The sequence below is a fragment of the Balearica regulorum genome, chromosome 4 (assembly GCF_011004875.1).
Source record: "Balearica regulorum gibbericeps isolate bBalReg1 chromosome 4, bBalReg1.pri, whole genome shotgun sequence".
NCBI classification, from domain to species: Eukaryota; Metazoa; Chordata; class Aves; order Gruiformes; family Gruidae; genus Balearica; species Balearica regulorum.
Window position 1 is genome coordinate 40,096,164 of NC_046187.1, and position 26,461 is coordinate 40,122,624.

The 26,461-nt window shown below is 35.8% G+C and overlaps 1 protein-coding gene across 2 annotated transcripts in view; it reads left to right on the forward strand.

Annotated features, from left to right (window-relative positions):
• The first annotated feature begins 319 nt into the window (after positions 1–319).
• PALLD (palladin, cytoskeletal associated protein) overlaps positions 320–26,461 on the forward strand; it is a 207,728-nt gene continuing 181,586 nt past the window's right edge. For both annotated transcript variants that reach the window (XM_075751846.1, XM_075751839.1), the window contains exons 1-2: positions 320–475; positions 3,438–4,484. In XM_075751846.1, coding sequence (XP_075607961.1) covers positions 3,439–4,484 — 1,046 coding nt within the window. In that variant the 5' untranslated portion in view covers positions 320–475; position 3,438. The remainder of the gene's footprint in view (positions 476–3,437; positions 4,485–26,461) is intronic.

A 26,461-nucleotide genomic window follows, 5' to 3' on the forward strand; every position in this document is an offset into this window, starting at 1 on the left:
TTCAAATATTAACTTTCGCACACTGTTTTCTATGACTTGTGGAGGTAGGCCCTTTAACGAGCAAAAATCACATCCTAAAATTCCAGAATAATATTTTAAACCAGCCTAAAATACTGTGTTAAATACAACAAAAATTGTTCATTTAAATGATTAACTTCTCTGAATCTCCAAGTGGTAAGTGCACAGAACTTTGTGCCACTTCCAGGCGTAATGTTGCTTCTACTGGAATTCCAGATAGCGGCAGTCTGCTGAAACATGAGTTCAGTTACCAAATATAGATGAGTGGGGTAAGAATTACATAGTCACAGAGGACAGATGTAACACGCAGGCCGCAGTCTTCTCGATGCTTACTGAGGACCAAGCAATCTTTAGTGAATAGCTGGAGCAGCTTTAAGCCTACTTAAATAAAGAAGGAAAAAAGCAACTTTACCTGCTATTAATTATACTTGAGACTCTTCATATTGGCCTGTTCATTGTAAGCTCTGTTTTATATTTTCTGCTAAATTTAAATTATTGTGCTTTGGGGACTAATTTTGCAGGATTTCAAAATTCAGAGGAAAAATATGTGCCTTTTTCTTTTAAAAAAAATCTTACTAGATGCATTTTTTCCTTCATATTATTCCTTTGAACATATTAGCTTTGGGTTGTATTTTTTTAAGTAATTTTTCATTGGACAGATTCCGCAAATTCAGATACTTATACTTATCTTGGGAGTCCTTTGATTTTCTGTGGGTTTCCATATTTAATTATTTATCTCTTGAACACCTTAATTTGATTATTTATTCAAATGTTTTCTGAGATTATTGTAATCCAGTACATTTTGAATTTACTACTTACCATATTATTCCTTACAGCATCTATATTATTTTCTGAAAAAATATTTAAACAGCATGATATTAAAATGTGTATTTACTTGTGAGTAATTTTTAAACATATAGCAAATAGAACCCACAAATAGTTTATACGTACTAATGCTGGAAGTATAGCTAAACAATGATCTGCATGTAACATTGTATTTTATGTTTGTGTCTTTAAATGATATAGTATATGGCTTTGCAGGTTACCCAATGAGTAATGATGATGAAAACCGTTATAAATACATAGTAGTCTAACTTGGAGAAGCTAGAAATAGCATTTGAAATTTCTAATTATGATCATATATGCTACTTGATAGGGTTAGCGACACTTGACCTGCAGTTTGCTGTGGTTACAAGTTGCTCTAAAAGAATAGTGGGTTTATATATTACAGTGTAGCTGAAAAAAAGGCTTTATACTGGAAGCTTCTGCTCAGCTGTCTAAAGCTAGACGTATAAATCCATTTTTAGGTACCAGACCTTTCTCACCAGAAAGGTTCAGCATTAGAACTTGCCAATAACCAGCATATGTTTAAATTCATCGACTTTATCTAAATACCCAGCTACAGATTGATTTACCTAAATTTTAGACATTGGGCTTTGGAAAGTATGACATATGTAACCATTATATTTTTCTAATGAGTGACAAAACAGCATAAAACTGCGTATTAGGAAGAGATATGCTAATTCATAATACATTCTCTTTAATCATCATGTCGGGTGGCTAGCAATAGGTGAAGTTGTCCTCTGACCCATAACCCATTGAAACACCGGAGCAGCTTGGTGTTGGAAATCAGAGAAGTTTATCTGAGTATGTAATGTATCACTTTGAGATGTGAGCCAGCTAGGAACCAATATGAATCAGATTTAAATAAAGATAGCACTTGAAGCACAGATTATTTACAAGTTACTTAAATAGTAAACTAATACCTTTGTCCATTTGAATACAAAGTTTTAAAAAATAACTAAGATTAAGGAGACAGAAACTCTCCAGGTTTCACTCTTGGTTCCCTGGCATTCATCCAGTTTATGCCTTAACAGCTGAGCCTCTAGACCAACTGTTTGCTTGGCTTCTCAGATTCATTCTTTAAAGCTGCTATGTAGTAGTCAGTTATACTGTATATACATTTTTAGATTTTGTTGACAAGAGACTGGCATGGTTGCTAAATTTGTTGCCCCGTAAACACAGATAAAAGGAAAGAAAGATGTAATCCCAGCAAAGATGTATTCCGTAAAAACATACATCAAATCCTAAAATGCTTTGGTTCCCTTATACTTCTCTTTTATGTGTTGAGTTGTGATCTGTTGGCAAGACAAGCAGGCATATCAAGAGATGCGTATGCCAGGGCAAGAATTCCAATAACCTATCAGTCAGTTAATGACTACATGCCGGGTAAGCCCTGGTGAAGTGACTAAAGGTAATTGGATCTTGCACAAGCTGATGTAAAATACATCCGAGTGCATCTCATGACTGTCAAGCCAGCTATCTATCAGTGGAGAAATAGTTTGGACCATTAAGAGAACATATATTTCTAAAAATCTTGTGCAGAATGAATCTCATAGAAATTTTTTTAAGAAGTAGTGAACTTTCAAGGGTTATTAAAAAAAATATTATATTCAACTTTAATTAAATGGTTTGCAGAAGCAACAATTAAGATCAGATGACCCGCAATCTAGTGACCAGCAGGACAAATAAATTTCAATAACGAGAGTTTCAAGCAGATCCTTCCCTTGGGTGAAAAGCAGTTTCCCTGATGTCTTGTTTCTTGCTGGCTTTACAGAGACAGAGAATGCTCATCCTCACTTTAAAATCATGTGGGAAAACTGGAGACATATAGATGCTTTTGCATTTTGTGAAACTGGCACAGAATATACATTATACACTCATATGGTACAGGATGATAGATAGGTTGTGAAATCTATTTCCTTAGTGTTTTAGCATGTGGTAGTTTGATATTCCACTTGTCAGTGTTGAGAAAAGTGCTACTATATTGTATTCAAAGGTAACTATTTAAAAATGTTGACAAAAGAAGTAAAATAATATTAAACATATTATCAACATTAAACAGAAAGGATAACTTGGAATTTCTAATCCAAACATCCTTGTCTAGATTCTCATAATGGTTTCAACTAGAACAGTGTTTTCCTGTTGGAATTTGATGGTTTAGCACCTGGAAGGCAGTTTATGGGTAAGAGAAAAGTAAATATAGTCCCCAAATCATCCTAAGCCTAAAACCAGAAAAAGGGTAATAGCATGGATGTGAAATAATCAGATGTGAAATAACAAATCACTCAGATTGGTCAGTGGAATTGAGCTTGTGCTAGGCAATGTACAAAGGATGTCTTTATAGTTCTGAAGGAAGACACGAGAAGAATGTCTCTTAAGTAATCTCATTTCCACCTAGACAATTTGCAGCCCTGGCCCATTCTAACAGAAACCAAGGTTTACAGTAAGTATTTCATGCACCATTGGGTTCTGCTAATTTTCCAGTTTTGTGTCTAGCTTATAAGAACCAGAATATAACAGGGGTTTTTTTATTGAAAAGGATTTTTTTGTTAAGGAATTGTATTTGTGTCTTCCAGGATGCAAGACAGAAGCTGTGGCCAGGCATTGCCTTTTTCTTTAATGCTGAAGGAGGCTTACTGTGCAGAGAGAGGCACCAATAAGGGATATCCTGAAAATATGTCAGAAGCTTCATCCTGCCATGACTTTTTCTGTGATTCTCTATCAGACATACAGAACGGGGAATTTTCAAATGAACTTTCTGCTTTCCTTACCCAGGAGGAGATATGCAAGAGCCTTGACATAGCTCAGGAAGCCATTGCCAATTCCATGAAGGAGGCTCAGAATGCAGCACCAGAGTTTACTCATTGTTTCTACAGCTCTCTTTCTAGTACTTCAGAAAATCCTTCTTTCAAGAATACCAAATTGCATGAGCAAGATGTTTTACAGACACCTCAAGCAAGCAGTCTGACTTCATCTGCTGCAAGTGAGTTTCTCCCAGGGAATCAGAAAGAGCAATCCACTGTACCTCAAACAGCAAGTAGTTTTGTCACAGTTCCCAGGAAGCAAGCAAGCACCTCACCTTTGCTAACTGCTAGTCCCAGCTTCATTAGAAGCCTGAAACATTCGGAGAAGGATGGTTCAGGTGTGCCTAAGACAAGCCCAAAGTCTGAATTGGCATCCCAGGGAGAAGTTCCTTTCAGGAACAAGCTGTGTGACAAAGCTGCCACATTCATAGAGGAATTGTCGTCTATATTTAGACAGGCAGCAAAGACAAGAGGCCGAAGTCCTGATGGGGATTCTTCTTCTCCAGACAGTGGATACCTGTCTCCTAAAAAGAAACAACTACCTGTAAGTACCTCAGTGAACCAGGGGTTTGACAAGTTACATCAAGAGACTGAGCCTGAGGCAAAACTACCTGGGGTTCATCTGAATGGAGAACACTTTACTGAAAGGGAGAGTGTCACTGAGGGCGAAATGGTCCTTTGCAACCGCTTCATCGACATGGAAGAGAATCAATCTTCACCACCTCGATTCACTCAGAAGCTCCGGAGCCAGGAAGTTGCTGAAGGAAACAAAGTATTGCTGGAGTGCAGAGTCGCTGGCAACCCAATCCCCAATGTCAGGTAAGCGCATGCTTTTTAACTAAGTCACCAGATACCATCTTCTGATTGTGGAAGATACCTAAGGACAGGTATCACAGTGGAGCTGCTCAGAGGTAGTCACGTAAGTACAGTGGATTGTGCACATGGAATAACAGATTCTGACCTATTTAGTTCTCTAGAGTGTTTCATTGTTTTCTGCTTGGGAAATGAAGTTCTTGATGCAAGAACCACGTGGCAAAATTAGACACAGAATTGGCTCTAACAATGTTCTGTGTGACTGTTACCTCATTAATTTAGGTGAAAGAATTCAGTTTTCCCCCTGAAGAGCTTGTATCAGGCAGTTGATCCAGTTTTTACTGTTAATTAATTAGAATGTCTCCAAGCCCCATAGCAATGGGATTTGGGGTCTATACTATGAGATAACCTAAAGTTTTCTAAATCCAGCCAAATATCCTCTTGTGTAAGACATTTCCAGCAGACATTAAGATGGTCCCCACTTCAAAACTTCTTTTGATACTTCATGGTGACATTTATGTGCATTTGCTTTCATTCAATGACAAAACATAAAAGTAAAGGCCTTTATCCTCATCTCAATCTTCAGTGAAAATGTATCCCAGATAGCTGAATATCAAGACACTGATATTTTTACAAGGTCAAAAGATCATTTATAGAAACATCAAGCGTATTCAGTTGTTCTTGTATACCAAGTGGAAAAATTTGTACTTCAGCAGACTGAGTACATTGTTTATGTACTCAGGCTTAGATTGTCCTACAAACTGAAGCCAACCGATCTAGTAAACCAAGACAAGCTGTGGATCTAGGTATGATAAACAAAGGAATGAGCGTTGCCAACAGGTCAGGAAGCTTACCCCAAAAATATAATTGTAATGCATCAAGCAATACAACAGCCATGTCATGTCATTAATAGTTTGGTAGTTGGTTTTTGTTTGGGCTTTTTTAATATCTGCTGGGAAAAAAGGACAGGAATCACAATTATGGGTGCAAAAGCCTTCCAGTTGTTCATTCTCCTTCAGACTTCCATGAAGCAGGAAAGGGGAATTGTAGAAGTCACACTATTATGACAGCCAAGGGAATCCTCCTTCTCGTGTTTCTTCTCTTGGATTCTTCCTTCACCCTCACTAAGATATTGTGGTACTGATGTGGACACTAGGGCAACAGAAGCTGTTAACTTTGAGCAATTCTTTTATTGTTATTGTTGGTTTAGGTAATAGGACAGCTAACATATTGTTAACTGATACTTTTGAGTTGTAAAATAGAGTAGTAACAACAGAGAGAGGGACCACACTTAAGGAAAAAAAAAATTACTGTTAATTATTACTCAAGACCTCTTCACCTAATTTTACCCATCTCTATGTTAGATATTTAACCCCATCAAATCACCCTAGACTCCATCTGCAGTCACAAGAAAGAAGGACATCTACCAAGAGTAACTTACCTGTTTGGTATGTTGACAAGAACTTAAGGCAGATATTCAGTCTGAACACTTCATTCTTAGCTTGTTGTGATAGGCGAGTTGAATCCCACCCATTCTTCCCTCTGTATGCCAATGGATGGCACAGGGAGAAAATTGCTCTGCCAACTCATATCCACAGGTACAGCAACTAGAAGAAAAAAAAACAACCCTAAACTGTTTTTCTTACAGGTGAGAATTCCCATGAAACATATTGCCTCAAAGGCAAAACTTAGTTTTCCTAGTATTTGAATTTTGAAAACATCCATGCTTCCATAACTTGAATAGCAAACTTTTCTACAAAGTTTCTTGCTAAGAAAGCAAGAGTCACAAAGTGTATTTGTTATAGGGTACTATTAACAAGTCATTACTAAGGCTATTAAGGTACTGAGAGTCAGTCTGTAGACAACACTGTTTCTGTTGGTTTGAATGTTTTTACCACCATCAGTCTATTACACTTTAACACATATTTCAGTCCTACTGAGTTACTGAGAATGTATTTTGTGGGGTGAAAATGATCTTAGAATAGGCAGCATGCAGGCATGGAGGATCTCTGAAAACAGAATCACTGAACATCCACTACATAGAGCCTACAACAGGCATTTACTTTCATAACACAGAAAAAACAAAACAAACCAAAAAAACCCCAGCTCACTGGTTCCATCAGACTTGCATAGCACAAGTACAATTCTGTTCAGAACTGATTAGAAGTTGTTGATTTCTTTTATGAAATACAGCATAGATAGTTTAGGTGACTTTGACAGCAGGAGTGAGGTTGCAGTGTTTTAATAGCAAAGATGCACTGTTGTAATGGTTTAGTATCTTGTCGCTCTTATTTTATCTGACAAAACATCAGTCTTTACTTCAGTGATACGACTCCAGAACTGTACATATATATCAGCTGAACTAGGAAGTTGTGTACAAGCTATGGAGTATTTTTTGCTTGGGTCTTTTACATCATTCATTTCAGAGACTGCTAATATCAAGATGTTTACAAGAAATATAGAAAAAAGCTTTATGTTCTTTAAATGTTAGTGTAATCGCTGCTTTTCTGAATGTTAACGCTTGCAGAATCATTAAATGAGAAGGCAAAATCTTAATCATTAAGCAGAATGAGTCATGAGAAAAACTGCTGACATAATAGTAGATGATTTTCAAATCAAGTATACTTTTAAGTAATCTCATCAGTATCAATTAATTTGTAAATTTTGCATAATTGTGCTATGTTAATAGTCTGCAGATACAGCCATTGCTGAATTGCAGCAAATATGCTTCATTCCAACTTCTCAGTCTCTTGCAAAGCTCCTTGACAGTCAATTTAAAACGCTTTCATGATCCACCCTCGAATTGGTTTTATTCGATAATTATTAATAATTCTCCATTGGCAACAGCACACAAATTTGTGAATGTATTTAAGAGACATATTACTTACAAAAAATTTCTTTTCCAAAGTTCCCACTAAAAATATATTTCCCCTTTAGTCTCCATTTCATTGTGGATCTTCAAGAGAGGAAAAATATGGCAGTTGTACCTCAAAAAACTATTCATTTTGGAAGTCAATACAATTCTGCACGGTGACCTTTCTGTAATGACGCTGCCTTGGCTGAAGAGGTCACTCGCACACAGCACGGGTGGGGTTCTCGCAGGCTGGATTTCTTCGGAGGGCCGAGCCGCACAAGGGGGAAGTATAGAGCCCTTCAGCTATTGAGCACTGTTGGGGAGCCCGTAGAACAAAAGTCAAGACCCATTCAGTAGTTAAGAGACTGGGTTAACCGTGTAAGCAAACACTTGCGTGCTATTTGCATGAGACTCCAAAGCCCTGTCCCTGAATCTTGGGAAAAGGAGTGCGTTCTTTCCTTTAGAAGATAAGAAAGCATGCAGAAAAAATGTAGTGGATTCTAGACCATAACAACATTACTAGGAACTTCTAAACAGTTATATCACATATGCACATTATTTCCCCTCTTTCTGGAGCTGAAAGGGAGTTTTATGGTACATCCTGAATATCCAGTAAACAGCTAATATGCTGCAGTGGAAAAAGACAAGCCTATTTAAAACCACTGATGTATTGCAGAGCAAGTGAAGAATGCTTGCTATTTGTGCCATTTTCAGGAACATTTCTGTAAATTTGAGTTTTCAATGGTTTAAAAAAAAAAGTTAAACGACCAATGATACAATAGTAGTTGACCATTCTCTTGGTAAGAAAAATAATCTAGTTTTGTAAAGCACTGTACTTAGACAACTGTTTCATTAGACTGAATTTCTGACTTGTAATACCTTTGAAAAAAAGTCTTTGGAGCATAATTATATGAATTTGAAAAATTTGAATACCTACTGTTTTCTGAAGAAACCGGCCAGCAGGAAAAAGGTATAAAAGATACTAAACTTTTTGTGAAAACTGCTGAATAGGTAGCAAACAGAAATGTATATTAATGTTATTGCCAAAAGAAGGGCTATAGAACAAGCTGAACAGTTACCTCACCTGTGAGGCATTAAGTACAAAACTTGCTGAACAGATAGGGGCATAAGCCAGGATTACCACAGTCTGTACATTTGCACACAGTAATAAAATCTGCAGAACCCAGACTTCATTTGTTCTGATTTTTTCCAGAAAAGCCAGTTTCAGTAACATAGCCACTGCAAATAGTATTTTTGGAACTCTGTGAGTGTGATAAAAATAGAGAGCAATTGGGATTTTCATTTTTTGACTCAGCTGAGAAGAAAATAAACAGAAGCTATAGTTCCTAAAGTCATGATGAAATAACAATAGTTTAATGGTGACAAGAAAAGCACTGACTGAATTGTTATTTTTCCCACCACCCAAGAAGTTGTCCAGCCTAGTAATAAGCACAGCTGATATTTAGGCAGAATTAAGCACTGGTAGCTGTGAATTCATCCAAGTGACCTACAGCAGAGCAAAAGGCCTTCAAAAGAAACTATGTAGATATTTCTGACTCTTTAGCCTGTCATTGTTTTTCTACGCATCACATTTTATTCTGCATCCCAACAATCTTTATAACTGGCTTTCTTCCCTTTTCATAGCTTTCTTGGAGGTAAACTTTCCAAAGTCCTCAACCTATCCAAATTCAAGCTAGAATCCTGCCTAAGCTGCTATCTTTCTTATAAGGGTAAGGATAAAAAGATTACAAAATCTTATTATAAGCAAAGAAACCATCAAATGTAGTGTAAGGACAAGGTTTATGTTTGACAGTTATGTGACTAGGAAGGCCTCTTAAATTTTAGGTTCGTTGGATGTTCATAGCTGTATCATATAGAAAGTAAAAACTCTATTATGGTTTGAGTGACAAAACTTGACCAAAGTAGCTTTGTTCTACAGGAGTAAAATAAGTAAACTTTGACAGAAGGACTTTAATTAGATTCTTAGTGTTGAATCCCAAAAGAAAACAATCACTTAAATTTCAAGAACCACTACATTTCCTCAAAATTTAATGCCTAACTTACTAGCTCTGCTAAGAGAAAATTAGATATCTAACAATGAAGATTTTGTCACTGATCAGAACAATTTTAACATTGCTGAACAACCCTGATTCCAGTCTATGACCTAGTGAAGTACTGGGTAGTTTGAGAAGTTCTAGGGTATATGTCTTCTAAAGAAGGTCTAAAGCATATAAAATATAAAGTTGGAACAGAGATTTTCTATATTACTCTCAAAACCATTGTATCAGTCAGTAGTTCTCCTTCAAAGGGCATCAGCAGTGCAGTACTTAAAATATCCAAGTTAACATTGAGCTAGCTAAAGCAAATCCCTAGTGGGAATGACTTAGAGCTCTTCAGCATTTGCTTCGCTACCTGAATATTTAATTACTTCTGAGGTCTGTCCTGAGCTGTAAGCTCTGATTAAAGTATTCACCCAGATTCTGCAGCACAACAGGTATTGAAATGCTTTGTGCAAAGTAGATACTCTCCCTTCTTCAAGAGCAAATTGGAAAAAAAAAAACCAAAACCAAAACAACAAAACAAAAGCACTTTCCACATACTACATGACAACAACAGGGTTTCTTTGCTTTAAGGCATCTATTTGCTTTCATTATAACCCTTTTCCTCTCATAAGTGTTGTTTAGCTAAATTTCTCTGTAACAAGTACCTAGAATCTCCACCTAGAAACATTATTTGCATGTAATCCAGAACTGTTCTTGAAAATCTAGAAACAAATGCAAAGTGCAACTATTAAACTTACAGTAAAACCCAAACTACCTTGATCTCTATAACTTCACAAAACTTTCCCAGTTTTACAGCCTTTAAAAGCTCTGAAGTTGGAAAACATGCAATAAACTATGTCTCCACCATAGTCTTGCTATAACAAAGGGCCTGAGCCCCCAGTACTCTAATCAGGCACAGCTGCAAAGAACATTGAGGTCAAATTAAGTAATGCTGAACACAGATCTACATAGCTGGGTGGAAATCCAGGTGTACAAAGCAATTGTGACAACTACTGAGGCAGCAGTTGGTAGATTTTTAAGTCTTTGAAATGTAAAGGGTGTCACAGATGTAGTTTCTGCTTCTTTACCAGGCTTGCTTTCAGGTAGGAAAACTGTGGTTTAGAGGTAGCATTTAGTTTTGTTTCTTAAAGTCTCTTGTGTAAATTTTGTAGTTGTAATGAAACACTAGTGCCTTGGTGAGAGAGACAGGTGTTTTACTTGTTCTATAATGGCAAGTCTTTAATACTCCTTCTTTTTTATAAACTATGAGTAGCTATTTGTATATGTGTATTAATGGAACATGTTTAACAACATATTTGATAATCTTTAGTTCATATTTGATATCTTTGGTTCAAAAAAATCTGTTTCTTGGGTGTGTTCCTCACCTTTTTGTATAAGCTCTTTAATAGTCATCTTCCAAACTGTTACTTTTCCATTTGTAAAATCCTAACTATTCAGATTAGAGTTTAGAATCAGGTGGTTCAGGTCCTGTTTTTCAAATATTTTCATAAGCTTAAATACATACTTATGTTATTCAAGATAAAAACATTAATGAAGCTATTTTACGTTGAAGTTGTTTTAAGTATTTGTTAATTCCATTGTTATTTGCTAGCCCAAGACTGAGGAAGGGCCTAAGAACTAAACTTGCTTATGAACATTGAGATACTTAATGTGTCTTAGCAACAGACTTTACAAGCATTATGGTATAGCTACAGGGATTGCAGAAATACTTTATAAAAGATTAAAGGGATTAGTATGTGCTCTGTGTGGTAGGAGGGGGCTTTTGTGACTTGAAAATCATTAACAGCCAAATCTATTATTCTTGTATGGTAAAAATAAAATATTTTATTGAGGTTTAATGTGATTCTCATGTTATTTCCTATGTGCGTGCTTTAAAATGAAGCTCACTACTCTTTGAAAGAGGATAGAAATAGGCAACAATTTTGTTGCAGAAACTGAAGTACTACTTTGTTCCAGAGATAGTATTGACTATAAAAATGGTTTATTTCTGAATCTTTGCAATTTTTATTATTGAGAATTATCATTTAAACTTGTCAAAATTCATTACTAGTACTGTAATTATAGCAAAGTGCCTCTCCTCCTCCCACACCCATCTCCTCATGTGTTTCTCTAGATGCTCTAGCAACCTTACAGCTTTATCTGAGGCCTGTTTTCTCTAGTGGATTTTTAATAGCTTTTATTCAGGTATTGATAGTTTCAGGATGAAGTGACGTTTTTCATTTTAACTGAAATTATTATACAAAGTATTTTAACAACATTTAAGCACAGCAATTCTATCATGTTTCACTTTTTCCTTTGGTCTGTTGGTCTACTGGATTTTCTGCTTATAGTGTGTATTTGTGGTGGTTTTACTTTAGTATATAACCAAATGCCATATTGTACAGTAAGAATCGATCTAAACCACTTTCCTAACTTGTACGATAGTTTCTATTCCATTAATATACAGTGTTGTTATAATTGTCTATTAATGTTTAGAACAGTATGACAAAAAATAGTGGTTCTTTTTTATTATGCAACCTTTTGTAAACAAGAAGTGTTTCCGGAATATGTTGTATTTATTTCCAAAGGGTGATAGTTACAGACTGAATTGTTAAACTACTCCCAAACATAAACATTTTTCTTGTGTTCTCCCCATAGTCTGACTGGTTTTCTTTATGCAGCTATTTTGCCCAAAAAACATACTTTTTTTACAGTGAATCTACAATAGTCTTTTATTAATAATTTCAGAGTAGAATTCTGCTAATCTATCTTTACTAGTTTTCTGTGAAGAGAGAGTACTACTTAAGAATGGACAAAGGTTCTTACACCTAAGGAGCAACTTGGGTCAAAAATGTTTTCTTTGTAGATTTAGATGTTTTTCTGTGTATGGAGCATTGAAGATCATCTGAAAGTATAAACAGCATGTGTAATATTGCTGAGTGTAAATAGAAAAATGTTGTTAGCGATTTTAATCTGGTAGTACATTCATTTCAGAAATCTGCTCAGCAGTAATATGTTGTCATTTAGTACTTTATTTCATTCAAATTAAGATAGAGCTATACATATGAAAACAATATGTCAACATCCTCAGTGTTTTTGTCACAAGAATATTTTTTTTCTTACGCTTCCTTATGTCAGTAATCCCTTCTTTACTTTTGTGGGGTTTTTTTCTTTATTTACAAGTTAAAATAATAACTCTTTGCAGTCTTGACCTTTTTATTCTCTTAGCCCTTCTTCCCTCCTCATTTATTTACTTTGGACCATGCTGTGCCATTCTTACGTGTTGAGTTTTGTTTGTATGCTTTTGCTAATTTGAGATGAGGCCTGTCCATCTGCAGGCATCCCTGGAGTTTCAGTTTTCTTCAGAGCAGATCTGGAATGTAATGTTGAAAGTCACCTCAGTGACTTGTGAAACTGTTTCTTAATTCTGTTTGTCTTAGAACAGTAATCTGGACTGCTGGGCTTTATTGGGGATTTAGCACAACAGTTAAGCTATTGCAGTGGCTGCCTGTGGTACTTTGTGGCCTACAGGTTTTAGGCAGATAATGTACATCTTTCAAATATTTTCTTTTCCATTCTCCATTCATTTTGTGGCAATGAAAGTCCACACTGTCAGAATTTTCTGCATCTGGGAGAAAACATACAGTAGAGTTAAGGCCTATTTAGATAATTTACCCGTCTGCTTTAAAAATAGTGTGGCATATCTGAGAAATGCTAGTAATGCATCAGTTTCCTTAACTTCTAAGTCATAGTTCTTTTACCTTAGAACCACAGGGATATTGGAAAGAGGATTATTTATTATTTGTCATCACGCTACTTCAGAACAGCATTTAAGCAAACTCTTGTAGTATATGATAACCAAATGTTCTATTTGAATGGGGATTTTGTTGTCTTGCTTTATTGTCTAGAACCATATAGAGTACAGTATTTAAAATACATATCTGGAGAGCCAGGCTCTGTTTTAGGTGAAATGATCGTTAAAAGGTCCGGATTGTGATAACAGGATAATTTATGAAAGTCTTACACTTGAACTAGCAATCTGTTTATTTTATAACTTAGGCTGAGAAATCCATTGATGTTATAAAATAAATATTCAAAGATCTAAAATCAAGAATGTCTGGGTGTGGTTGGGTGAGAGGGGAGTGGCTGAGGGGGACTTAGACTGACTGTTTTTTGTAAAAGCCCCAAGGTGCTCTCTTTCTTCAGAACTGTAAGTTTAGTATTTTTCATAAATGCTGAAATATCTTTTAAAGTTCTTGTTTTGGAAAATTGCATTGTTTTTCATTTTCCATGCTGAAAATAGGAAGAATAAAGCCTGTTAGGTGCATGAAGATGGGTGTTATAAAAGGCAATTGTGAAAACAATGGGATAGTTGTTGAAACTAGGACTGTTCTTTCCGATTGGATTTAGGAAGAGAATTGCAGCTCGGTTACTTCATTTTTTTTTTTTTCTCTATTTATGAATACCAATGTCTCTGTCTTGGTGTATTTCTGATTACATTACAGAAACTTTAAAAGACCCTCAGTTCACTTCTTTATTCTTTTGTTCTGCTTTGACTGCCTCTCAGTAAAAGAATGCAGATCTAAAGTTCCTTGCTAAAGCTTCATAAATAAATAATGTGTTAACTAGGATTTATAAAAAGACTCAAAAATTAGATGGAAATGTTATCAAAGTACATTTTAAACTGATTTTATGCTTGACAGCTAATGTGAAAAGCTTAAAAGTAAGTTAATAAAAGTGTCACTTCTAAAATAAGAAAAATGGTGCTGCTATCTACATAATGAAAAATATAAGGAACTTTTGCCTTTTATTTACATAGGAATTGAATGAGACTTGGATGAACTCTAAAATAACAAGGCGCCACATGTCTTCAGAAAGCTCTTTCACTACACTAGCTTTGTCCATGTTAAACATTTTTAGTTTAAAAACTAAGCTTAATTGAAGTAGTTCTAAAATACAGATTTCCAACAAAAGTGGTGCTGAAATAGGGCCAGAGGCAGTATTCCAAGATGCTGCTTTTACTTCATGTTTCAGCATTTATTTGTATAAATCTTATATACTGTCTCTGGGCCTTTACAGTATTGTGCAAAGCATCAAGAGTCAAGAAGTCTGACAGTAAGGAAACGTATTAGCAATCTCCTTGTCACGGACTGATTGAAAGTGTTGATCTGTGAAAATTAAAACTAAATCTAGAGGCTAAGTAGAACAGAAGTGGGAACAAACCCACATGCTTTAGGAGTGGACTAATTTATTTGATCTGAAATGTGAAGAGAAATGGAGTGGTGAGGCTTTTCATAGAGAGAAATGTTTGCAGTTAGTAATTCTGGCATCATCACTTATCTATGTTCAACAGGTATGCAGTGCTATTCCAAATCCTATTTAAAATATTATGCTTAATATTCTTTGACATGTTTGCTCATTTGCCTAAAGGCAATACCACATCTTGGATTGTTTAAGTTTCTTAAGGGTAATTACAGCAGTTTAATAATGTTACTTAAACAGGACATACCTTTGTAAGATGCAATATGTTGCTTTATAAATATAAATTAAGTAAATACAATATCACTTTGAAACTTGATGCTTTAAAAATTCTTTCCTAATAAACTTTGTCGTGTCTGAAATATGCTCTTTAAATGCATTCTTGACAATGTGAAAGCTAACTTTAGAGATCTAGGTGATGAAATTGAACAAATAGGACTTTTCTGCAAACATTCATAGCTGAAGACTGAAAATGTTAGCCTTCAGCTCATGCAGTTAAAGCTAGCAGGACTTCGAAGGACATAGAGAAGGCTATGGACTAAGAGCTTAAAATAGACCAAACGTAGAAGAAACATTGTTAAACAGCAGTGAAAATTGATCTTATTCTATTAGTTCTAGAACCCACCTGGAAAGTGCATTCTTTCTAACACATGTTACAGTTTGATAGGGCTCTGTTAAGTGGACTGTAAATGTGGATCATTTAGTAGGCCATGGACTTGCCCTTTCAGCCCATGCAAAAGTAAAGGAAGGAGTAAAAGAAATTCCTTTGCCCTCCTACTCCCTGTCACATATGGAAATAAGAGAGTAAGTCCTTCCCATAATATCTGTATTTCCTTTCCTGAGCACAGACATGTAAAGTGAGCAGGAAAGTTAAGGCATTAGCAGTGCTTTATTTTTATAACTTGTACAATTGTGCTCACATTTTGAGGTGGGTGCTGCAATAACACACAGTTAATAGACCTGTTATTTCTGTGAACCTCTGAAAAATCTTCCATTCAGTGAAACCCATCACTCTGATCAACAGTGAGGCTGGTAGAAATAAATAATAAAAGGAAATCCTGGGTAACTTTCTAAGAGTATGTGGGAGAGATGTTCAAGGGATATAATGATGAAAGAAGCCTGTTGTTCCTGCTTTAGGAAGAACTTTACAAAACCTCTGAAGATACACCACAGCTGAACAGCTGTTTTGTTTATATCTGAGGCATTGTAATGGTTTCTCACCATGTTACTTATTCACAAAACATTTTATATCGTCATGAGTTCTCATTTTCCATGTGCTTTAGGAAAGAAATAAAGATTCAAGGTTTGGAGTTTTTTACACTTTTGGATATTGACAAATAGTCTGCAGTTATGTGGTGAGGAGATAGCAAAATAAACAGAATTTAGAAGTTTAGCTTTGCACAGAATAAACCTTCACTGAGGTGTTGTCCCCTTAGACACTTAACTGTTTGTAAGTTTTTGTCCACTAGAAAACTTTTACGTGAATTAATGTAAGAAATTGACTTAATTGCTACTTTGTGCCCCTGTCAGTTGCCTCATCTGAGGCAATTCATAAAAGGACAATTGATCAGTAGGAATAGTGAAAAATTGCAAGCAATGAAATAGTAAGGGACTTGCTTAAGCATTGAAAACTTGAATCAATATCCATATGACATCTTTCTGTAAATCAGGAAATGAGCAGACTTCTTAAATATACACCAAGGTAATCTGGGTAGAGGAGAGATGCTATTTTATGAAGTAAATCAGGAGGAATAATTCAACCAGATAATTTCCCCTGTACATACAAAGACACCTGTAAGTTGCAGAAGGGGCAAATGCCTGCAGAGAAATATCTTACCTGATGTACTGAAGTACTGCCTGTCAATGTGCTTATTGCAGACCAGACACCAAGAATCTTATTTTCGTTCAGTAAAATAGGCTACAGTTAGTGTGGTACTACTCAGTATAGATGAGTACACAACTCAAGATTAGGATTAGAGTGAACTTGAATAGGTCAGACTTCCTGTGGGAAAGGGTAATAAGTTAAAATGCTTGGGGGTTGGAGGTAATTAGCAGGTAGAATCACTCTTAAAACACTGGGGTGTTTTCAGCTGCCTGCAGGTCAAAGCAAGTAGAGGACTAAATTTTTTGTGCAACAAGTCTATTATAAAGACATGCTTCTTTTAGTCTAATGCTAACGTGCTGCTTCATATCAAAGTGATTCATTGTTCTGTCTTAATAATGTATACTTGCAGTGCATGCATGCATTAATGTTATAAAAATAATTAGTACTTTGCACTTGCTCAGATGAAAGGCACTGTATATTTTAGTGCTTTATAAACAGCTGGTATAATATGTGAACAGCTTTTGTTTATCTCTTCTTATTTGATAGGGTTGTGCTTTTCAGGTGGCCAAAAGAAAAATGTTAGGCAAGTAGAATCCATCTCTCGTTTATTGTACAACTGACAGGTAACCATAGCTAGCTATGAATTCTTTTAATATCACAAAAAATTTGGCCACTAAGATAACACATGGCCCAACAGTGAAGCATTGCTTATGGGAAGACCATGTAAATAAATTTGCTCTGTGAGTAGCTGAGGCATGTATTAACAGAACTAACATGAACTGAGGGCTGCTTACTCCTGTAGACTAGTCTTTACAAGTGCAAGTTGATAATAAGCTTCATAGAAGGCTGTTTAACATTTGGCCACAATCTAGCATCCTTAGCATTTTGCTCTTACACTATTTTTTTTCCCCTGTGACATATTAGTAAAATGGATAGAGTATTAATACACTGATTATTAGGGGCCAGGTATAGCATCAGATGATGTCAGTACCTGTTAACCTTGGTATATGCTTTCTAGGTGGTTGATTCTGAAGGGGAAGGTGTGTCCCTCAGTGTTATGACAGCTTTGCTTTTAAGAAGCAGAGAAGAAAAAAAACCAAAACAAAACATCCTAAAAACCTGGGAGTTGAAGCACACTTTTTCATGCAGGAAAACAAGCTGTATTCAAATAAACTTTTCCAAGGGTGCTAAGTGCAATACTCACACAATTTCCTCCTGGGAATAAGTAAAGCAGAACCCAGTTCAACAAAAGTATAAATTCTCTGTTGATTAATTTAACAGGTGCATTCACTTAACCAGAACAGGGCCAGTTACAATAAAATGGCATTCTCTCAAATATCTGCAAAATCAGTGAAGAAAATTCTTGTTCTCTCTTTTGTATGTAGGCACGTATTCCTCTTTATTGCCAAGTTAGAGAACATTGCAAAAATAGGTATTGTGTTATCAGTCGGGTAAATAAATGCTTTCAATAGTTAAGACAAGCAATCATTGTGTGATATATAGAAGGAAAAAAAAAGGTTGTTTTTGTTTGTTGTTCATTTGTTTTTTAAGGTAGAATTGCTTGCAGTAACTCATTGCTACAGTTAGATATTCTACACACCTGTTTGACTGTGAAGGCCATGAATGGGCAGAGAGATATTCTTTCTAATATCATACTAAAGCCCAGAGATCAAGTAGAAACCTGGATTTCATAATAGCAATTATCCATATTTAAAACTTGAATGTGAACTGGCTTAATTTCTACCTTATTCCCTAAAAAACCCCCAGGTTACTTAAACAAAGATAATGCGTAAGTGAATTGACATGCTTATTTTCAGCTAAAGCATAGTTCTGCATAAAAAGTAGTAATGCAATATGCATAGTTTGAGTTGTGTAAGTTAATTTTTATAATGTTAAGTGTTTGAAGAGTAAATTTCTGTTATTGTCCAGTATAGGCTGATTAAAAAGTGTGCTGGTTTAGAATTCTTATTCCAGTATTTGATGTCCCACTTAGTAGAATGTGAAGCTCCTCAAAACTTTTTCTGATTTGCTCCCTTCTTTCTAGAAATCTGTTTCTCTCTTAGTTCTGAATGTAAGTACTTGCTGAACCAATTAGTTGATAAAATAACAGGAATGAAATTATGTAGATAATTAAATTAACAAATGCATGTAAGGTATAAAAGTGGCTTTTCATTTTTTGTATTATTTATATATAAAATCAGCTGCTTCTGTTCAATAATTATTGGCAAAATTCAGTCTTGCTTCCAGTTAGATCCCTTCACTCAGCATTTACTACTTTTTAAACCATAAGAACTTACATTAAGATAACTGACATAGCTATTTATCAAGTAGCTTGTTTACAAGCACGGTAAACCAAACCTTTTTAAAATCTGTAGTGATCAATTGATATGTGTCTCAAGCAGATAAACAAAAGTTACTGAGTGTATTAGTTTTTTTGTTTTTTGTTTTTGTTTTTTTTTTTAAAAAAAAGGCATAAAAGTTCTTCAGGGAAGTTCTTATGCAGAATTGAGGATATTGATAAAAGGTGAGGAAATGTAACTTTTCTGTTAGGGGCTGCTTTAATTCTCAATGACTAATCCATAGAAAATTTAATTCTCACAATTGCTGCATGGAGAGTCCTCAGTGAATTCTGTGATAATCAATGAATGGGATTTATGTTCCTAAATTCTTTGAGTTCTCTCATACACAAAGCTGAGACACCTGATTTCGATACTATGCGTAGTATAACATAGTTGAAGATTGGTATAATATTCCAAACTGATTTAAAAAAAAAAAAAGGAAGAAATAATCTCAATTTCTGTTTCTGCCCTTTAACAGCTTTCTTTAATTAAATATGTATTTTTATGTCTCCTAAACTATGATTATACTTACCCAGTCATCAGTGAATCAAACTTGGAAAGATAAAAACTCAGAGAGGAAAATACTTATTCTCTCTGTATTGGAAAGTTTCCCCAAGAATGCTTGTGAATTGCTGCTGCTAGAAGGAATTCTTCTGTAGATGTTAATTCAGGGAGAGCTTGAATCATAGCTAAGAAGCAGTATAACATAATCCAAACTAGAATGCTGAACTTAATTTTTTTGCTATGTCTTTCCCATACACTACAGAGAGCATTTTTATGTTACAGTCTTTATTATCAATTAATTGATATTGACTGGATCTAAAGACTTTCAAGTTTAATTAGGGAGGGTTGGAACAGAAGGAGAGTTGATTCTGTCTGAGCTTCCTCAGGCTTGCCATATGGCCAGAAGGAATCTATAAAAGCCTGTTTTCCACAAAACCCGTGAGAGGTAATTTTGGGGGACTTTACCTATAAAGGAAATAGGCGGAGATTATGATTTGCAGTTCACTGGGGAATTGTTACAGATACCAGGCATTGCAATTCTAGAACATGCTATTGACTGTAAATTCAGAGGCTGGTGATTCAGAGTTTCAGCCTAGAATCTCTCTATTCCCGAAGGATTTCTAAATCACTGACTAAAGTCCCTCACCCCCCCCTTTTTAAAAAAAAACAAAACAAAACCCAACCAAAAAAACCAAACACAAACCCTAAACCACAACCTAAATGAGATTAACTTAATCTCTGGTTAGACAGAGGAAACACCACTGTTGCTGTAAGCCAGGTAAGTGGCAACCTGAGAATTGGATGCATGTGACCTTATGTAGTATGATATTACAGCCAAAGTTACTCCAGAACCCAGGACTGGTATAAGATCCACAGCAAATTCCTATATTAACTGATGCAGAAACTGACTTTCAATGAAGACCTTCCCTAGTTTAACAGTTATAGTAGGCCTACTATATTATGTTCCTTCGCAGCTTTTGTCCTCAGAAGGACTGTTCTTCAGGTATATGACATGAGGCCAGAAATTAAATGCTTTGGATTGAGAAGGAAGATGCAACAAATATTAAAGTTTCCCTGCCTGGATGGTATTGGATAGGTAACCTTTAATTGAATGTAGTCATTGTGATTCAAATCAGACTTTCTTACTCTGCCTCCTGCCTGTTTGAAAGATGGCTCTACTACATCAGCCTTCAGCAGATGGTTGGACTGCACTTCAGTACTTTGCATTTTAAGTACAGGTTGAATTCATTAATTATTGCTTCAATTAATCATACAGTCTGCTCTGCTGATTTTAGTGTAGTGCAGTTTGACTAAAAGACATTACAGGTTTTTATACGCAGCCTCTATTATAGGTGTGGTTATTTTGCTTGATATTATGTATTTTAAGGCTGCTACATTATGTAATGTCTAGATAGTTCAAACTGCAACAAAAATGTGGCATGTACCTCTATGGCCATGTTGATCCCAAGGATGATCCTGATTTGCTGCATTGTTATTTATTTATAGTATGACAACTGTTCACTTTTCTCTTGTTCTGGCATTCTCAAAGATTAACTAGCTCACCTGTTACTTAAATACTGCTTTCTAATTAGGGAACAGGAAAGGAGTTAAATGTTGACGTGAAAGCAGACATTGCTATCCTAACAAGCATCTGCAGATTGAATGTATGTAATGGTATCCATAACTTTTCCACTTCTGGAAAGAGTGTTGTAGTGTATTATATGCAGATTTAAACTTAAGACCCTTTGGAAAATGAGCCAGTACATATTCTAACAACCTCTTAGTTTAGAAAGAATCTGCATGGGGTTCTTCATGCTTAATTCAGAGCAATTCTATGGGATTTAGGGTGGAAATGAAAATTTTGACTCTAACAAATGGAGTTCTTCAGGGGCTTAGAAATTTGCTACTTATGTCCCATTCTCTATCTGTTTTTGTTGTACAAACGTGTGATTGAGATACCTCAAAACACGATAGAGCAAAGAAAATAGCCAGGAGAATATTGGTTTGTAGTCCTTTGGTTCCTATCCCCCTTTACTGAATTCTGTAAAAAACTCTAATTTCGTATTTCAGGTAATCTTTGGAAAAGTATCTATTCCTCACCTTTTTTTGTGGAAAAGGGAGTGTGAAATTTGGGTTGTAGGGGGATATTATCTCTAGTCATGTATTTTTATATTGTTGCTATAAAATGAGCATTGTCTAACAGTGGATTAATATTTAAGTAACAGAATGAATATCCAAAATCATAGGAGATTGCACACTGAGAAATGGGAAACAATTACAAAAAGTACACTTGCTGAAAAGCTTCTTTGTATTCTTTGATTCCCTTCTTTGTCTTGACTACTTTAATAGAAGAACTGAAGTTCTTTTAATCTAAAAGGGTTTTTTGGTTTTTTTTTCCTAGAGCAAGTTAGTCTAGACTAGTGGATCTCCATTTTCAAGCGAGAGGAAGATAATTTATGCTAATCTTTCTGAAAACAAAATTCAACTCTGTTTTTCAGGAAAGGCCCATGTTCAGATTTTTTTTTTTTGTAGCATGTGGTATGAATCTCTCATGAACTTCAGTGAAGTCTGTTTTCAAACTGAAACATGTTGCCTGGCCAATCTATTCTTGACTCCGCTTTGTACAGCGCCTTGCCAATTCCCCTTGTTCTGCACCAGCAATGAGACTACCAGTTGCAGTAGTCTCAGTGGACCTAAAAAAAGTCCTTTTTTTAAAAAAAAAAAAAAAAAAAAAAAAAATATAATCTTAAAACTTGGAGCAGGGATTATTACAACCTGAAACTTGACTCAATGTTGTAATAGGGTTTATACACCTAAAAGAAGCATGGAGCAAAAAAAAGCATGGTAGTCTAGATACAGAAGTCCTCACTTCAAGAGGAACTTCAAGTTTAAGTTCTATTTACACCCAGTTTACGTGGTTCTATTAAGATTGCTTTTGCAGCCAGCCAGAGTTTGAGAGACAGGCCAGACGCAAAAAACACTGTTGTGGAAATAGCCTGGTTGCCCTTTGCTTCGTTAAGGAGTTCAGGGCTATTAGGTACATATGTGAGAATAATGTATCTAACTTACTGCAGTTCAAAGTGAAACATCCCCTTTTAATATTTACTGAAATTTGCATAGTGGTTGGCAACACTGTAGCTGCACTTTAGGCAGCTTATCTGTGTTTTCCCATGAAGAGTATTGCAATAGCTTGCTTAGATAAGGAACATCACGGGTGAAATAAGTAACTTTTGATGCCTTAGAAAGGCTCTCTTGACACACCTAATAAAGATTCTTGGAATGCAAATGTCTGACAGTGGGAGACATGAGGAACCACCGACCCTGTGCATGGATCTTCCCATATATGCCTAAGGCATTCAGTGAATTGGCAGCACAAGAAAACTACGGTACATGCAAACATGCTATTTATGGGTGAAATGAAAGAACTGAAGAAACAGCCACTACTTTGGAATGCTAGAGAGAGGCCTTAGGCACTGCCCTTACTGGAAATTTTTTTTTGTCAGTTCAATCTGGTTTTGACATCTCTTTAAGAACTCCCACTGTTGTAGACAAAAATCTTATTCTTATCTTGTGCTTATAAGTGATGCAACTGAGGTGCAGAGCTTCCCCGGAGCAGGTTTAGAAGGAATACCACAATCTGACTGCCTTTTGTGGCAACCACGTGCTTACGTATTTTCTTTCAACGGAAATGTCCTTTATTTATTTCTACTAATTAAACTACAGGTAAAACATTATAGGGAAGATGCGATGATCATAAAACACAACAGAAGAGGTGAAATTCCTAGTTTTTTATCTTATACTTTTTATCTATATTATTTACGGGAAATCCTGCTTTAGAAATCAACTAATAATTTACCTAAAGAAAATCAAGTGAAAATGATACCTTTCTTTTTGTGGAAGAATATTTAACACTACTATCTGTGCCTATCCCCTTTTCCCTTTTCTTAAAACCTGCATTTCAAGAAACAGCAATTTCTTTTCATAGAAGGTCAAGTATCTGTCTGAAAAATCAAGTGACTTCATAACCCTTTAAATGTGTCTACCAAGATTCTTCATGTCTCCCTACTTTTTCCTGTAAGTTTTCTCTTTCACAGTATAAGATAGTCCCACTCATGCATAACATCCAGAATCTAGTTCTAGGGATTTTTTTTTTTTTTTTTCTCCTTAAATTCAGTCTGGTTTTCAAATACAACTTGGAGATCAAAGTAGACTGTGGAAGCTCAGCTGCAGGAGTGTCAGTTAGACCAGGAAAGTTCCTCAATGTATTGCCAGGTATTTTACCAACATGCTTATTCTTCTTCCACTAGAATACAATTAGAAGTTTTGACTAGTTATACCTCTTCTTTAACCTCTTGCTGCATTTTTTTTTTTTTTTTGACTACCTCAGCTGAGCTAGTACATTTAGTTGTGTCTAAATTAGGCTGTACTCCACTTCCATAGAGTGATGCTGATTATACTTGTCTTCCCACAAGCAGAACACGTGTGCCCTCAATTTGAAGTTCTTAATATATGAAATGTGTTCAGTCTTTCATCAAATTGCTGTTCTGTTGTTCTTTAGAATACCTCTGTTTCTACTTATTGCTAATTAAGTTTTCAACCTTTGAATTCTTTCTTGCGTACTGTTTGGTGAACAGTATTCCCCAGGGAATAGCTTCATACTTACCATTTTATTTTTGCCTTCCATGTTATATTGGATCTGTTTTCTTGTTTGCTCATTTATAGTTGTTAAACAGTACAAAAATATTCCTTAGTGTCCTGGTTTCAGCTGAGAGGATTGATTTTCTTCATAGTAGCTAGTGTGGGGATATGTTTTGGATTTGTGCTGGAGACAGCATTGATAATATAGAGATGTTTTTGTTCCATGGACCTACTGTTGAGCAGTGTTTACGTGGGGCCAAGGCCTTTTCTGCTTCTTGCACTGCCCTGCCAGCGGGATGGCTGGGGGTGGACAAGAAGTTGGGTGGAGACACAGACAGGACAGGTGACCCCAACTGACCAAAGGGATATTCCATACTATATGACATCATGCTCAGTTTATAAGGAGCTTGGGGGAAGAGGGGGAGGGGCGTCAGCGGTGTTTGGAGCAATGGTGTTTGTCTTCCCAAGTAACCGTTACGCGTGATGGAGCCCTGCTTTCCTGGAGATGGCTGAACACCTGCCTGCCCATGGGAAGTGGGGAATGAATTCCTTGCTTTGCTTTGCTTGTGCGCGCCGCTTTTGCTTTACCTATTAAACTGTCTTTATCTCAACCCACGAGTTTTCTCACTTTAACTCTTCCAGTTCTCTCCCCCATCCCGATGGGGAAGGAGTGAACGAGCGGCTGCGTGATGCTCAGCTGCCAGCTGGGGTAAAACCACGACACTTAGTACTTTTTTTTTCCTCCCCATACTCAAAATTGAAGCCATCTAGTTAATTATGTAATCTCCCTCAAAATTGTTGGTCATATCAGAGGTATGTAAGATAAGATTCTTTAAACAAAAAGGTTTTTTTCCTCATTGTTCATCAAAAAACAGTGCCTAAATCCATGACTGAATTAAAAATCAGTAAAGATGAAAAGATTCAAGAGAGCATTAAGAATGGAAGCATCAAAAACTTTGAATATTTGAAATTAAATCTCAAAGATACTGGCGTGGGGGTGTTGGGGGTTTTTTAACACTATTCCATTACCAATTCCATGTGTATTAGGTGCATCTCTAAGATGGAAACATGGCATTGAACATTTCATTCAAGTCTTGAAAAGTGTAATTATAATTCTTAATACCTACCTGTTATCTGAACTAGAAGGGATTTCAGTGGTGTTAACACAGATGTAATATTTGATATTTGCACCTTTGTTTAGGAGTAGGCTATTTAGAATGTGGAGTTGCTTTGTTGGTTTCTTTGTTCTGTAGTGAATCAAGGGTTAGCATAATCTTTGCAGGAGGAAGGCATATGACTATCAATTTAAGGGTATTTTACTCATGGTACCATAAAGAACTGTTCTTTGCTTTTCCTTACTTTAATTAAAATTAAAGAAACGCAATAACAATTGGGGTAAATTGCATAACACATTGAAGATTACTGAAACATACATGCTGGAAATTAAAATATAGGAATAGTGCTTGACATACTTGGGCATATTTCTGCTAAATTTTGAGAAGATCCTATTTTTTCAGTTCTAAGACTAGATATTCCTGTAAAGTCTTTAATTAGTCATTCTTCACGTTTATTGTAGTGAATGTAGTTCCATATTGTACTTAGTGTATCATCAATATTATTTGAGACATCAGTGAATTAGATTGTCATCTGTTTGAAGCCCTATGAGGCAGTTTAAAGAGCTACTGTGTAAACACACAGTATCAAATGTTCAATTTGGCATATTTATCTGGACTCCCAAAAAGACCTTGTGTTGTGGGCCAAAGGGAGAGGGAAGAGGAGCTGCTGAGGCTTCTAAAATATTGCAGGCATCTGCTATTCTTCTAAAATTAAACTTTCTTGCATAAGCAAGATAACTTCAATTATAAGATCAACTAAATCAGTTGCTCCATTAGGTTTATTTAGTGAATCCTATAGAATAAAACTGAACCTTTTCTTGGCTTGATGAAGAATTGAATGCCTGAATCTTTCAGAATGACCATTTAGGCTGCAGGGGGATGAATCTCTGACAGATGCAGTCTTTCCACTTAATAGCTCTGGGAAAGTTTTAAATTGTTCTTAATATTACTAGTTTTTTGGGCTGGGGGCAGGGGTGGAGATCACTGGTTTAGTACAATAGGAGCTCTTGTTCTGAAGAGTTCACTTAAACCCAAGGTCCTGAATAAATAGAAAGGACTCCATTCCAAAGGAACTTGTTTAAAGCTGATGATAACACTGTAGTCATATTTTGAAATTGCTTGCAAGTGTCCAGTTCTCATGTGTTAGTTAAGTGAAGAAAGAGGTTGCATTTTAAGTTGATGTTGAAGCACGTTAGTGTTTAGTGAGAGCAAGCCAGGGACAGGAAGTCTCTTGACTGTTATTTCAGTATTCTAAAAAATTTTTCATACTTCTCCGATTCACGAAAGCAAGCATACTGCATAGCCAGTTTCAATTTCAAAATACCCTTTCTCTTGAAGGCAGTGCAGTAAACAGGAAGCTAGGAGATTGATTTCAAGAGTTGGACAGATTAATACCCTTTCCGCTTA